We start from the raw sequence: 14,971 nt of genomic DNA, 5'->3' as shown, positions 1-14,971 counted from the left end.
ATGATCTGAGTACAAAATGTGTCCTCTGGAGCCCGTGCAGAGCAGATGTTGGTTATGACAGGACCGTCATTAATGAGAAAATGGAGTATCCCTCTATTGACCTCCTGGAGGAAGAAACACAGTGTTTCCATTTCAGGCAAAGAATGTATTTTTTAAATTTTTACTTTTTGTTATAAAAATGTTACTCATACAGAAAAGTAGAGGGCAGTTTGATGATCCCACACGATCATCACCTAGATGTAACAATGCTTAACATTTTCCATATTTGCTTCATCTGTTTTGTTGTCGTTGTTTATGTATTTTATTTTATTTTATTTTATTGTCTTTTTCGTGACCGGCACTCAGCCAGTGAGTGCACCGGCCATTCCTATATAGGATCCAAACCCGCGGCAGGAGCGTCGCCGCACTCCCAGCGCCGCACTCTCCCGAGTGTGCCATGGGCTCGGCCCTGTATTTTATTTTTTACTTATTAATTATTTTGGCTGCTAGACAGTACAGGGATTGAATTCTGCACGGTGGTGTTCTCAGCATCACACTCTAACCAACTGAGCTAACTGGCCAGCACTGTTTATGTATTCTAAATGCATACAGCATGGTGGCATTTCACCCTTACACATCTCTAAAAAATAAAGACATTTTCCTACATAAATCCAATTACCACACCAAACCAAATCTATTTTTAAATATCATCTTATATACTTTCTATTCAAATGTGCCCAGTTGACACTGCCGATTTCTTCAAACCTACTTGGTTGTACTGCCATCTTTTCAAACCCTGGACAGTCCCCATTTCTTTCTTTCCATCCTGGTGACATGGGAGGGAAGCTAGGCTGTGGAGAGTCTCACCTTCTGGATTGGTCTCACGGCGTCATTCCCATGTTCCTCTAGACCTCATGTTTCCTGTAAACTGGAAGTGAGGACTAAAGGTTTGAGTTAAACTCTTTGGGCAATGACACTTTCTTTTTACTTCCTGAGGCACCCTAGCAGAAACTCACGCTGCTCATCCCACTTGCTGCTGCTGGGAGTGGCCATCGAACTAAGGTAGCCACAGCATGATCCTTCTGTTGTAAAGTTATTTTTCCCCTCTTTGCATCCAGCAGGCAATCTGAGGGAAAATCTTTGGTGGACATGAGACTATCCAGTTTCCCATCAACCTTTCAGTAACAGTTTTAGAATCCATTGATGACTCTTGTCCTAAACATTTATTTCAATAGGATTTCAACACGGTGACTTTTCTATGTTATCTTTTCAAAATTTATTGGCTGCTATTTTTCTGTAAAAAGAGCTTTCCCTCATCAACCAGGGCTGGTTTCATGCTGGAAAGAAAAAAATTGATACAGTTGTCACCTTCAAAGGTGATGAATGAGTTTTGTTGTTGTTTCAGTGGATTCATGGGTATTTAGATATTTATAGTGCCAAACAGTCCATTATTCTTTTTTTATTGTAGTGAAATATGGATGATGTGAAATTTACCATTTTAATCACGTTAAAGTGTACAGCTCTGTGGCATATAAGTATACTCACAGTGTTCTACAACCGTCACCACCACCCATCTCCAGAACTTTCTCATCTTCACAAACTGAAACTCTGTCCCCATGAAACACTCACTCCCCATCCCCCAGCCCCAGCCCCTGGCACCCCCCATTCTACTTTCTGTCTCTATGAATTTGACTACTCTAGGGACCTCCTATGATTGTAACCATACAGTGTTTGTCCACTTGCATCTGGCTTATTTCACTAATGTCTTCAGGGTTCATGCATGTCATAGCATGTGTTGGAATTTCTTTCCTTTTAAGGTTGAATAACTTTCCACGGTATGGATACACCACAGTTTGTTTATCCACTCATCTGTCTGTAGACTCTTGGGTTGCTTCCCCATTGTCCTTTTTGATGGGCAAAGAGTTCCACCTCGGCTCGTTGGAGCCCCAGGAATGCAGTTTTGAAAGCCCCCAGCAGTTAAGAACCCCATTTAACGATAATTTCCCAGTTGAGTAAGGGGAACAGGCTGAGTTCCTGAAGCTCACTCATCTTTGCAACAGTTGTGGCCTAAAGGTTCTTACCTGCAAGCTTCCTTCAGAGACAGATTGCTACTTCTCTCTCCCCATTTTGGTCCCTTTACCTGGGCCAGTGGTTCTCAACGCTGAATGAGCCTCAGAACCAACAGCAGCTGGTTAAAACCCTGACTGCTGTCCGAGCTCCCAGAGTTTCTGATTCTATAACCAAAAGGGAGACCAGAATTTGCATTTCTAACAAAGTTCCCAGGTGATGTTGACCACTTAAAAACACTGATCTACTTACATCCAGTTACAGGATTAAAAAAAATTTTTTTAAAGCTATATCATCATTCAAGTTGCTGCTTTTTTTCTCAGCATGATGTCCTTTTTTTTTTTTCTTCCCAGCACAGCACAACTTGCCCTACATTAAAAAGCATGGTGATGTTACCATGACGATGATCTGGTCTTCTTCAGAGCTTTTAACTGGACTTACTTCCATTCCAAAGTTATTGATTTCTAGGGCCAGCCTCTGCCTCACTTGGGAGAGTGTGATGCTGACAACACCAAGGCCACATGTTCGGATCCTATATAGGGCTGGCCCGTGGCTCACTTGGGAGAGCATGGTGCTGACAACACCAAGGCCACGGGTTCGGATCCTATATAGGGATGGCCCGTGGCTCACTTGGGAGAGCGTGGTGCTGACAACACCAAGTCAAGGGTTAAGATCCCCTTACCGGTCATCTTTTAAGGGGGGGGGAAAGTTATTGATTTCTGAAGTGGCTGCTGTTCTTCCCCGCCAAACACCGACCCCACCACCTAATAAATGCTTAACTGACACTTAAATGAGAAGTGGAGAGCAAAACAACGCCAAACTAACCAAAACAACCTGATTTTTAATTATAAGAAGGAATTTAAAATAACTGCTGAGGATCCCCAAATCACAGGCAGAATTCCTAAAGTGTGTGATACAAATGGTTTACAATATCCAAAAAAAAGGTGGGGTTATGTCAATTTCCAACCTACATACAGTTTACAAGTCACTGAAATTTTGTGAGCCTAGGTAAATTAAAAACTGGGTTTTTTTTGGGGGGGGGATTACCATTATTTAAAATTTTGTGGACCAAATGAGACTCTCTTTTTAGATTTTACTTCTGTCAACGAATAATAATTGTATATATTTATGGTGTGCAATTAGATCCTTCAATATATTGTAAATGAGCAAATCAGGCTAATTAATGATGTCACCTCACATACTCATCATTTCTTCGTGGTGAGAACGTTCAAAGTCCACTCTTCTGGCAATTTTTAAATATGCAACGCATTATTATTAACTGTAGTCACCTTGCTGTGCGATAAATCACCAGAACTTATTCCTCCCGTCTAAACGAAAAAAGTGAGACTCCCTTGATCGTGTTAATGCAGCATGATCTCAAGCTTGCATCATTCAAATTAGCATGAGGTAGAATCACACCGCACTGTTCTTGTCCCTACTTTACAGATGTGCAAACTGAGGCTTAGGGAGGGGAAGAGAAGGGGGCCCACCGGGCTTGCCAAGCAGGTCCGGGATTGGAAAATTAATCTGCAGCTCCAGAGCCCAGGGCTCATTCCATCGCACAGCAGCAACACGCGGCCAGGAAACAAAAGTGTCCCAGGGGCTCCGTTCCTGAAGCTCGCACGGTCAACCTGGGCTGGATGCGCGGGCCACGAGGGAGCGCCCCCTGCGGGCCGCAGCGCGCACGCGCGGCACGCCCGTCCCGCCCCCGCCCCGCTCCACGTGCGGCGCACACCTCGCTCTCCCCTCGCGCCTCCCTCCCTCCTTCCTCCCGCCCCTCCGGCCCCGGCCTCCCATTGGCTGCGGGCTTCGTCCCTCCGACCGCAGCCCTGCAGGCCCCCACCAGGCCGGAAGTCCCGCCCCAAGAACGGCCGTGCGCGCCGCGGATTGGCACAGGTGGCTGTCAGTTGGAGCGGCGGGCCCGAGTCGGCGGCGGGGGCCCGTGGTCGGTGCGCGACCCAGGCCGGCGGTGGTTTCCGGTTCCGCGGGACTGGCGGGCGGGCGGCCGGGAGCGGCGGCGGCGGCGGCGCCTGACAGACAATGAGGGCGGCGGGGCGGCGCTGAGCGGCGGCGGCGGCGGCGAGCGACGCGGGGCCCGGGGGCGGGGCGGGGCGCCAGCCATGGACAATCAGGTGAGGAGCGGCCGCGCCGCCCCAGCGCAGCCCGCCCGGATCCCTCCCTCCCTCCGCCCGCCCGCCCGGCCCTCCTCGGTCCCGGCCTCCCCGCCCCCGCTGCGCGCTCGCCCGCCTGCTTTGTGCGCGCCCGCCCGCCGCTCCCCGGGCCTTTATGTGGGGCGGGGGCGCCCTTCCCCCATCCGCGACCCCGGCCCATCTAGAGCACCTCGGACCGCCCCTGGGGAACCCCGGCCTGGCCCACAGACCCCCGGAACGATCCTCCGAATCCCAGTCCGACCCAGAACCCCTTGGGACGCCCCGGGGGAACCCAGCCTGGCCCAGAGCCCTTTGGGATGTCCCAGGGGTCCCCAGCCCTGCCCACAGTCCCCCCAACAGACAGCTCTCAGGACCCCAGCCCGGCCCCGAGCCCCTTCAGGCTTCTCCTGAGACATTCCTACTTCTCAGGTCTGGTCTGGACGCCTTTCCTCCCTTTGGATCTAGCGCCGGTCCGGGTCTGCTTTCCACTTTGGACCCTGGGCCCTTAGTCACCCCAAACTCCCTGAGCCCTCAACCTGCCGCCTGTTATCCCTTAAACCTCGGCTCAGGTTTGAGTCCCCCCAGAATCCCTGGGGCCCTGGTATGCACTCTCTTTCTTCCTTGAACTCAGGCCCAGCCTAATCCCTCCAAGCCCCTCATCCCCTGCCTGGGCCTGAGCCTTCTGTCCCCTCTGATCCTTCCCCTGCCTCAGCCTGAGCATCCCTCTCTCTGCCCTGAAACCCTGGCTAGGGCCTGAGCAGTGTCTTGACTCCCAGGGATCCCAGCCTTCCGTATCTTGCTGCAAGGACTTAGGACTGTTTAGAGTGTCCCCTCCCTCTAGACTTGGGTTTGCTTCCTCAGTCTTCTTTGATCCATCCTGCTGCCTCAGTCCCCCTCCAGTTTCAGGCCCTGGTCACTCTCCCTCAGACCCCAGTGTCTGAAGGCTGTGTCACCTCCAGACCCTCTTCTCTTAGACTCGCAGCAGAGGAAGTTTCCTGTCTGACCTGGGGCCACCAAACCCTTCAGACACCAAATGCCTGCCAGTCCCCTCAGCGTGGACCTTCTTTGTGACTCTGACTTATGCTGCCCCACATTAACTCCAGTCCAGATCTCTGTTCCCAATCTGGTTCCTCTGCTTCGCAGCCCTGCAGTCGCCCCCAGAACCATATGCCACTCTTCACATTCAGGGTCTCCCACTTCACCCCAACATACTCCCCCTGCCACCCCAGTGTGTCTTTCAACCACTGCCCTCTCCCTTCTTCACCTCATTTTCCAATTCTTCCCCAGCATCTTAGAGCCTCAATCCAAACCCCTTAGAAAGGTGAATTCCCCAACCTTTCTAAACTCTCCTGCCGGCCTTCAATCTGTGGCTTCTCATAAACCCTAGGCCTTCCTGACCCCTGTGTCCCCTTTACCCAACAGTGCACTGTGTCACTTCAATACCCAAGCCCCTTCCCCTCTTCCTCAAGCCCAGAACCATTGCTGCCTCCAACATAGGATCATTTCTTCATCCTTCCCTGCCACCCTGGCTTTCAGGGGCGCCAGGCCAGAAAAGGCTCGTGGGGTTGTGGGGGTGGCAGCCGAAATCTCCGCCGTTAGTGAGGGCAGGTTGGGGCGTCCCTGGCTGCTGGCGCCACTGAGGCGGCTCTGTCTAGTACGGCATTGTGTGGTTTCAGGGGTGGATGGCAAGGGACCTTCCCCCTGCCCATCCTGGCTGCCTGTGGCACAGGATCGTTGAGGCAGGTGGCTTGTGCTCCTGGCACCCATTCACTGTGGTTTCCCTTCTGGCTTTGGTGTTGCCTTTCTCTTAAGCGGGAAGGGAGATTTTATAGCAGTAGATTCATGGATTTCCCCAGCGTGGTGTGAATTGATTTCCCTTGAAGGGCCAGAGCTTGTTTCCTCTGATCCACCTTGAGTTAAAAAAAAAAGAAAAATTCAAACAAAATGTATCTTCAGTGTCTGCTTTCTGTGACGCCTACCTCTGGGAAAGTCTTGTCTGGCACCACAGAGGCATATAGAGTACGGCCCCTGTTCCCACCCTCAAGTCCTCAGGGGAGGTGTCTTTGGCAGAAGTGTGTCCCCCTTGTGATGCGCTGGGACCTGGATGTCTGGGTGGTTGTCACTTAATGTAAGTGGAATGGTGAAAATAGGTGGCATTCATAAAGATCTTGCTCGGGTAGACACAGGCCCAGTTCGGCAGCCCCCAGCACCTGTGGCTACCTTAAATTTAAACTAATTAGAATGGAAAACTCAGTTCCTCAGTGGCACCAACCACACTGTGTACGTGCTTAGTAGCCACTGCTGCCAGGCTACCAGCCACGTTGTTGGGCAGCACGGACACAGCATTTCCATCATTGCAGAAAGTCCCACCAGACAGTGCTGGTCTTGATCCTCACAGCCGTATTTGCAAGTGAAACTGGTCCCAAAGGGAAGTATGGATGGATCCAAAGTCTGATTCTCCTTCCTCTGCTGAGTTTTCATGCAAATTTGGGAGAGGCCCAAGAGCTCTGTCCCTTCCTAACAGAGCCAGAGGCCCCTGGGGAAACCAGAGAGAATGGCGTCTTTTACCCAAGTAGGTGAGTTGGCTGTGAGTTTTCCAGAATGACTTTTGGCACAGGGAAAATGCTTTGAATCCAGCAGAATCTCTCCCCCTTCCACCATGCCACAAACCTGTAAATGCCTCATTATAGTGGGAAACAGCACAGCTCTCCCCTGGGTGTTCGCTAGCTTTTAGAGGCTTTGATTCTCCTTTTACCTTCCTGGTTTACTTTCCTCTAGGACTTTCAGGCCCAGCTAAGAAGTGGGTTTTACCATTTTGTGCTGGGCTCCCAACTTCTCAGCATTCTTCTTTTTTCCATGGTCAGGAAAACGTCTTTCTGGTTCTTTTTGCCCCATCCCTAGTCTACAAGTTTGATTTCCCCCTCACTTCAAGTCTGTGCTGGTGTTGCCTGTGGTAGTTGTATTTTTTTTTTTTTTTTTTTGGCAGGGGATGAGTGAGGTCTTTGCTCACATAGGGGTTAGGTTTGGGAGGAGTGTGGTTTATCACCAAGGCTGAGGGTGGGGGAGGAACTGGAGTGTGATGTGGATAAAGACTGAGCAGAAGCTGAAAAGATCAGGAAAGGGAGTGGTTTACTGGGGACCAGGGTTGCCCAGGGAGCTGGGAGTGGTGTCAGCATTTGGGTGGTCCTGTTCTCCAAAAGGACCAAGGAGTCCCCCCTTCACAGAGGCCTGGGCTTGGTGCCTGAGGTGGGTGGCAGCCCAGTCAGTCAGACAATCGAATTGCCACTTGCTGATTGTTCAGATGCTCTTAAGTTTAGATTTGAGAGCAACTGCCTTGTGATAATACTCTTCCAGCAGGGGAGGTTGGTTTCTGATGGAGATGGCCATGAGCAAACCCCTGGCCCTCCACTTTACAGATGTGGAAAGACAGGCCCAGGAAGGCCATGAGACAGGTCAAGGCCTGGTAGGAATCTTTCTCCCGTAGCTCCGCTCTTTCCCCAAACCTTCCATAGAAAACCTTGGAATTACCCAGAGTGCTAACCAGGGTGACTGATTTTCCCCTACTTCCAACTCTAAAACTATTGCCTGGAAAGCCGACCTGCCTGTTTTTTGTCTTAAAGTGATTCTATTGTAAGGTATCTGCAGGCAGAGACTGGAGTCCTATTCCCCTTAAGGTCTGTGCCAGTTTCTTTCTTTTTTTTTTTTTTTGGTGGCTGACTGGTACAGGATCTGAACCTTTGACCTTGGCGTTACAACACTGTGCTCTAACCAACTGAGTTAACCAGCCAACCCTGTCCATCCTAGTTTCTAATGTAAGGTTTATGCTCAACTTTGCCAACTGCTGATAAATAAAGGTAACTAGGGACCAGTCCCTTTGCAACCAGGCCCGCTCGGCCTGCTGACAGATGCCTTTGTCGGGATTGGGCGCATTCAAAGAATTTCCCAAGACTGCTCCCCCTGCTCTCTGGAGAACTTGGAAGACACCCTTTGCACTGTCTACACATCTGTACCCTGTCTCAGGCCTCCCCCGACAGTCTGGTGAGGGTCAGTCTTAACAGGAACCTGAACACTCTAAGGATTTGGGGTTTATTTGCATATCCCCATGGTCTGCACACTTGTTCTTAGAGAATTTCCAGGGAGAAAGTTATTTGGCCTCTTCTCATCCCTTTGTCATTAACCTTGTTCCCTGGGTCAGAGGGATGAAGGCTGACAGAGCCAGAAGAGGGTTGGAGGTGCTGGCCACCAGCCCGCCACATGCCAATGGTTAGAAGACCAGGGCCTCAAGCAGCTGTCAGGGAGAAGTCCCTGTCCTCTGGCTTTGTCCTTACCTTCTGGGCAGGCAGCTCTCCACTTTAGAGGCTTGTCACAGAGGGCCATCCATCATTTCCCCATCTTCCTTACATTCTAATTCAGTGGCGACCCCTGAGAGTCCCCGATGGGGCCTGGTGGGACAAAGTTCTGCAAAGTGTATATGATTTGGTCTTGTTTTGCCATCATTCGTGGGATCATCCAAGCCCCATTACCTTTTCCTGTTTGTGCATGTGTGGGCCACATTGCCAGCCACCATGCTGGGATGGTCAATGCAGGCTGAAGAGGGAGGGACTCTTCAGCGCTTTCTCCTCCCGAGCGGGGAGGGAGTTGTTGCATCAGAGGGAATTAGATGTAGTAGCCAAATTCTAGACATAATTACCCCACTTGGTAAAGTGTGAATCCCCAGAGGAAAGGGCATCTGTTGAAAAGAATTCCCACCAGAAAATCAGGGGAAATCTTATAGATAAACTAGTTGTTAAAGACCTGCCTTCTGGGGCCAAGGCTTAGGGCAGGGCTCGGGAAGCAGGGTGGATCAGGTGAAGAAAGGGCTTGGAATCACACACAGCTGTCAGAAGAACAAGGCTCCTTTCCTCTATGCCAGGTGAGGGCCATTTTTGTCCACACCTGGAGAGATCTATACCATTTAGTGAAAAAGTGCTGGGGAAACTCTTCAAGGTTCTGTTTGCCTGGCTCGCAGGATTTAGGATTCTGGCCCTTTGGTTCCAAGTGCCCTTTGCCAGCTGGCCTGGCAAAAGGGCAGTGTCCCAGTTGTGGCCCTCTGCCCAAGCTTAACTGTCCCCAGATGTCACTCGGGGCCCTTGCGCCGCTCTGTCCATCTGCTGTCTTTCAGATGGTTTTCCAGAAGTAAAATGGCTAACACTTTTTGGGGATGGCCCTCCCCAAAGGTGCAGGGAAATGGCAGTCACTGATACCAAGTCCCCGCGGTGGCTTCCAGCAATCCATTCTGGGGGTTCTGCAGGGTGGCCTCCAAACAGCAGGGGGTCCCGGTGTGTTGAAGGAACTAGCTGGGATTGAGACAGCCACCGGGGAAAGTTGGGGGAAAGTTTGACAGCTGTGCCAACAAATGAGATTCATTCATTCCAAGGGAGTCTTGAACTTAACCTGTCAGTTAACCTCTTTAGCTAGGAACCCTTCCCGGAGAAACAGCACTTGATTTGCTTCAGTTCTTTGGTTCTAATGGCCAGGGAAGAAGTCCAGGTGGAGTAGAGGAAGGAGGGGGTATAACCCTCGGCTATGGAATTGGCTTAGTTGTGCTAATAAATTATCATGACTTGACAAGTCAAAGTGGTTGGCCAGGGTTCAGCTTGCTTGCTTCCAATTAATGTAGCTTCAGTGTCTTATGGAATCTGTGATTCTGTTTTTAACACAGTGGCACAGATTCTGTGTTATCCCACCATCTTTACTTCTTAGAAGATTCCAGCATTCAGGGGAGTGTGTCTCGCTGGGCACTGGAGCCTTGAATCTGCTGGCTGAGTCTGTGGCGCACCCTCAACTGGGGGTGTTGAGGCTGGAGTTGGCGCCAGCCCCCAGGGCATTGATGTCGCCTGGGCGGTGCTTTGGGTGCAGGCTGCCTGCTGCGAAGATTACCCATTGCTGCCTCAGAACCTTCCTGTTTACTTTGGCCTCTGCAGAGTAGTTTTGGTGCTTAACGTTCTCCCTGTCTCCCATAGAGCTGTGGTCTTCTGTTCTTTCACAATAACTGCTCTGCCGCTTGTGTGCCGGGGGTAGGAACTCCGTGTCATCAAAAATGCCGGGAAGTCAGCCCAGGTCTTAGCAGCCAGGTTGGTGAATAAGTGAATCGGTGGAGACAGTCTCTACGTCGAGTCGTCGAGTCGAGGCAGAAGTCGTTTTCCAGTGTAGTGTTGTTGCTATGATGAGATGTATTTAGTTTTCACCTGTGACCCTCCCAGCAACACGGGGATTGTCTTCCTGCTTCTCGTTGTGAAAACAGGGCAGACAGAAAGGCAGAGGCCGACCTATGTCAGTGAATACGATGATTACAGCCTATCAGGGATAATGTAAATATTGTTTTGGGTTTGTTTTTGTTGAGCATTCTCCATAGGCAGCATTATTCAAATAGATGCTCATGGGTTGATTTGAGTATTACTTGTTTATCCGGACATTTAGTCCCTCATCGCTAGCTTGTGGTAGGGTATTTCCACCTGAATTCCACGTAAATAAATCCTCAGTGCCTGGGATTTGTGAGTGCACCTGATCCTCCTGTCCACCCCCACCCACCCCCGCTGTCACTGGCATCGTCAGCATCCCTGCTACCTGGATCTTGGGGTTCTGCGAATCTCTTTCACCCGTGGATCTTGCCAGTTCTCCCATCTCGGGCTGTGTTTGCCTCCTTTTCCAGCCATTCCCTCTGGTTGCTGTATGTTTTTTGCTGCTTGTTTCCTTGTTTGTCCTCTTCTGCCTTTAGCCCAAACTGTATGCAGATCACCAGGGACTTGTACTCCAGTCCTGTTTCCTTGTACTGTCATCCGCTTATAACTGGTCACTGTTGCTGTCATGTCTGATCTGGATGCTCCATCCCAATCCAGCCCCTCCCTCCAGGCTCCCTGATCCCTAGTGAGTTGCTGCTCTCTTTTCCCATGGAGCCCCAAAGGGACAATTACCTGAGCCAGGGGAACTCTTTCTGCCCTATTTCTTTTCTTACAATTAATTTATTTTTTAAATAGACAAATAAAAATTGTATACTTTGGTCCTTCGTCTTACACCTGGCTTGCTAAATACTCAGAGCCCTAGGCCTCTCACCAGCTTTTCCGTACCCTGGAACCACCCTGTCCTTATCTGCTGCCCCTTTGGTCCTTCCCTCTTGTAAAGTACTACTTAGAACTAACTCTCTGACTTACAAGGCCCTCTGGTTTAACTAATCCGATGTTGTTGGTGCTTTGTGTACTGTGGTTCCAAGGCAGAAGTGAAAAGGACACCCAAGATGTGGTCCCTGCTCTCAGACACTTTACCCTGCCCTGGGGGGCAGCAGTGAATGACCCAGGAGTGGGGGCCGCTTGCTGTGGGGGCCGCGGGGCCATCACACTCTGAGGGGATGATCGATTTCCAGCGTAGCAATCGATCATCCCCTCAGCAATCCTGGGGAAAGTAGCGCTTGAGCTGGGACTTAAGGGATGAGTAGAATTTTGATCAGCAGAGAAATGAGTTTAGGGCACCTCGGGCTGCAGGACCAGCAGAATCAAAGGAGCAGGGTGGACGTTCCCGATGTGTTTTGGGCTGGTGGAGCTGGAACAGAGGGTGTGCACTTCCTGCATTTCCTCAGTTCTGGGTCTTGAAGACATGCCACTAACTCAGTAACATCAGAGAGAGAGAGAGAGAGAGAGAGAGAGAGAGCACGTGTGTGCGTGCGCGCGTGCGTGCACACACGGGGGACCCTCAAAACGTGAAGCTTGGGCTGCAGGATGCATTCTGACTTCAAACAGGTAGAAGTGTGAAGAAAGATGGGCATCTCAGACCTGAGGAAGTGCACAGGTGTGAGGGGGAAGTGTGCTGAGGGGCTTGACTTTATTCTGAGGGACTGGCTGACCAGCAAAAGCTTTAAAAGGGGATGGCGGTGGGGACAGTAGGATCTGTTTGCCCTGCTTTCACCACAGTGACAGAGTAGAGATGTAGGGAAGCCATTCGAGCCCTGGCACACTCAGTCAGGTGACGGGGGTCTGAAAGGGGGCTTTAGAAATGCAGAGAAGAGGGCTGGCCTGTGGCTCACTCGGGAGAGTGTGGTGCTGATAACACCAAGGCCACGGGTTCGGATCCCACATAGGGATGGCCGGTTGCTCATTGGGTGAGCGTGGTGCTGACAACACCAAGTCAAGTGTTAAGATCCCCTTACCGGTCATCTTTTAAAAAAAATAAAATAAAATAAAATAAAATAAAAAAGAAATGCAGAGAAGAGACAGATAGTGGGGATTGCAGCTGCAGGGATGCCTAAGGTCAGGTGTTGAGAGAGAGGGTCAAAAGGCACAGGTGAGAGCTTCCTGGTCTGGGCCTGGGAGGGCAGCTCCATGCAGGAGAGCCTTAGGAGCCTCACATGTGGGAGGTGCACTTGGGAAGTGTGGGACACTTACCAGGGACTGACTCACTCCTGGTTATCTCAGCACTTAGAGCAAGTGTCCACGTGGACTCCGCCTTATTTTGTAACATTCTTGTATTTGATACTAGGTGTCAAGGCTGTATCTATTCAAAGTCTGGGGAGGTTTTCACAACCAGAGTGGATGTGTACAAGGGCTCCCTGTCGGTGGTTTTGGCCAGCCTAGGTGTTGAGTGCTTTGAAGGCATGTGGCTTTGTGTTCAGTGGAGTGGATCGGCCCAAGCTGCTTTATACTTGAGGGCGAAGGGTCAGACATGTGCAGAGGGCGGGAGGTTGGCCTCGAGGCTGCAGTCCACCTGGGGCCTGTCCCCATGGGCTGCATGCTTGCCTCTCCATTCTCACTGGGAACCACCGTTCTGCTTTTGCAACTGAAAGACAGTGTTTTTGCTGATCACTTAGGGGAGTGACAAGGGCCTCCATGCTCCTGGAGGCGCATCGTGTAGGATGCATGAGGATGGAAATGCTCCAGTCACAGAGCTCAGGCCACTCAGTCAGGGAGGTGAGAGGGCAGAGTGGTCAGGGGAGCCAGCCCTCGGGTGACACAGAGCCAGGCTAGAACCTGGTCCCTGCTTCTCATCAGCAGAGCGACCTTGCCTGTGTCTCTCAGCAGTTACCTCTCAGAGCCTCGGTTTCCTTCCTTCTGAAACGAGGTAATTGCAGTCTGGGTTACAGAGCTGCATCCATTGAGATCCTGGTGGAGATTCCAGCTCTGGACAAGAGGCTGCCCCCAAAGAGCTGACACTAGAGCAGAGCAGGATGATTTCTTTTTTTTTTTTTTTTGGCTGCTGGCCAGTATCCAACCCTTGATTTTGGTGTTACAGTACCACATTCTAACCAATGGAGCTCACCAGCCAGCCCCCTGCAGGATGATTTCTTTCCTTTTTTTTTTTTTAAAAGATGACCAGTAAGGGGATCTTAACCCTTGACTTGGTGTTATCAGCACCAAGCTCTTCCAAGTGAGCCACAGGCCGGCCCTTGCAGGATGATTTCTGATAGTGCAGAAAGCTAAGAGCATCCAACTTGGTGAAGAGTGACGGGGTGGTGCTGGGTGCTTTTGGACTGTGTGGTCAGGGAAGGCTTCCCGTGGAGGTGAAAGTGGAGGCGAGAGCAAGAGCTCAGTGACGTGAAGGAGACAGCGTGGAAAGTGTCAGGCAAAGCATCCCAGGCAGAGGAAGTTGCAGGCACCATGGCCCAGAGGCAGGAACGAGCTGGAGAGGAGGCATGCAGGTGGAATAGGATGGGGAGGTCAGTAGGAGCCGCGGGGCCATGTGGGCTAGCAGAGGAGAGGATGTGCGGAGCTCTCAGCATGGCGCTGGTGTGCTGGAAGCACCTGGAAGCGGTCTATGTGCATCACACTGCTCAGTGGTTTTTATTTAACGTGTCCAGTGCTGAAAGTACTCTGTAGGTGACGAGGCAGGGCAGCTGGCAGTCCCCTGCTTTGGGCTTTGTGCTGACCCTGTCCCCACATCTCTCTCCCTCTCCAGTGTACCGTGCAGGTCAAGTTAGAGCTGGGACACCGTGCCCAACTGCGCAAGAAGCCCACCACGGAGGGGTTCACCCATGACTGGATGGTGTTTGTCCGCGGCCCTGAGCAATGTGAGATCCAGCACTTCGTGGAGAAGGTGGTCTTCTGGCTGCATGACAGCTTCCCCAAGCCCAGACGTGGTGAGTGGCCCCGAGCCCTGAGTCCCTGCAACACTAATCCATTAGACTTCACTTCTCCAAAGGCCTGTTTTCATCTGCTTCCCTGGGAGCAGTGGGACCCACAGGCTCTCTTGTTCCTTTGTGCCAGTTATACATTGCCCACTGAGGCCTGGTAAGATGGTCCTCCCCGTCCTTTCCCACGAGGAGTGCGTGGAGCGTGTCTCCTCCAGCTGTTGAGTCAGTCATAGGAAACACTGAGCAGAGATATGACAGTCTGTCATGTCATGATTTAGACTTGGGATCTGAGAAGCAGACAGAAAACATAGCCAGTTGCTAGTAGATGAGCAGGGTGGCTTGAACCCAGCTGGGGAGTCATCTGGAAATTTCCTACTGGGCCCACATTTGATTAGAGGTGCCATTTTAGGCATTCATAATATCTGGGGCAGAAAGAATAAAAGGAGCTCACATCACTGCAGTCTTTTATGTGTCTTGCTTGCCTACTCCATACTGCTCGCTGCCATTCGTTAAGCACAGGTGCCTCGCCTATGTGTCCTGCCAGTGTCTCCACCTGTGGCCAGGTGGCCTCAGCCTTCCTGCAGGACACAGTCTGATGGGGCAGAGAGGTGGGAACTCACCCAGTTTATGATCAGAGACAACTTCATGGGGAAGTGAGCCGATCCCAGGGGAAGGCTTT

At 51.2% G+C, this 14,971-nt stretch overlaps 1 protein-coding gene across 2 annotated transcripts in view; it reads left to right on the top strand.

The window, feature by feature from the left end:
• Positions 1 to 4,110: 4,110 nt before the first annotated feature.
• MLLT1 (MLLT1 super elongation complex subunit) overlaps positions 4,111 to 14,971 on the top strand; it is a 64,655-nt gene continuing 53,794 nt past the window's right edge. For both annotated transcript variants that reach the window (XM_063110318.1, XM_063110317.1), the window contains exons 1-2: positions 4,111 to 4,178; positions 14,118 to 14,298. In XM_063110318.1, coding sequence (XP_062966388.1) covers positions 4,167 to 4,178; positions 14,118 to 14,298 — 193 coding nt within the window. In that variant the 5' untranslated portion in view covers positions 4,111 to 4,166. The remainder of the gene's footprint in view (positions 4,179 to 14,117; positions 14,299 to 14,971) is intronic.

This window comes from Cynocephalus volans, chromosome 10, assembly GCF_027409185.1.
Source record: "Cynocephalus volans isolate mCynVol1 chromosome 10, mCynVol1.pri, whole genome shotgun sequence".
NCBI lineage: Eukaryota > Metazoa > Chordata > Mammalia > Dermoptera > Cynocephalidae > Cynocephalus > Cynocephalus volans.
This window is presented reverse-complemented; position numbering and strand designations above follow the sequence as displayed.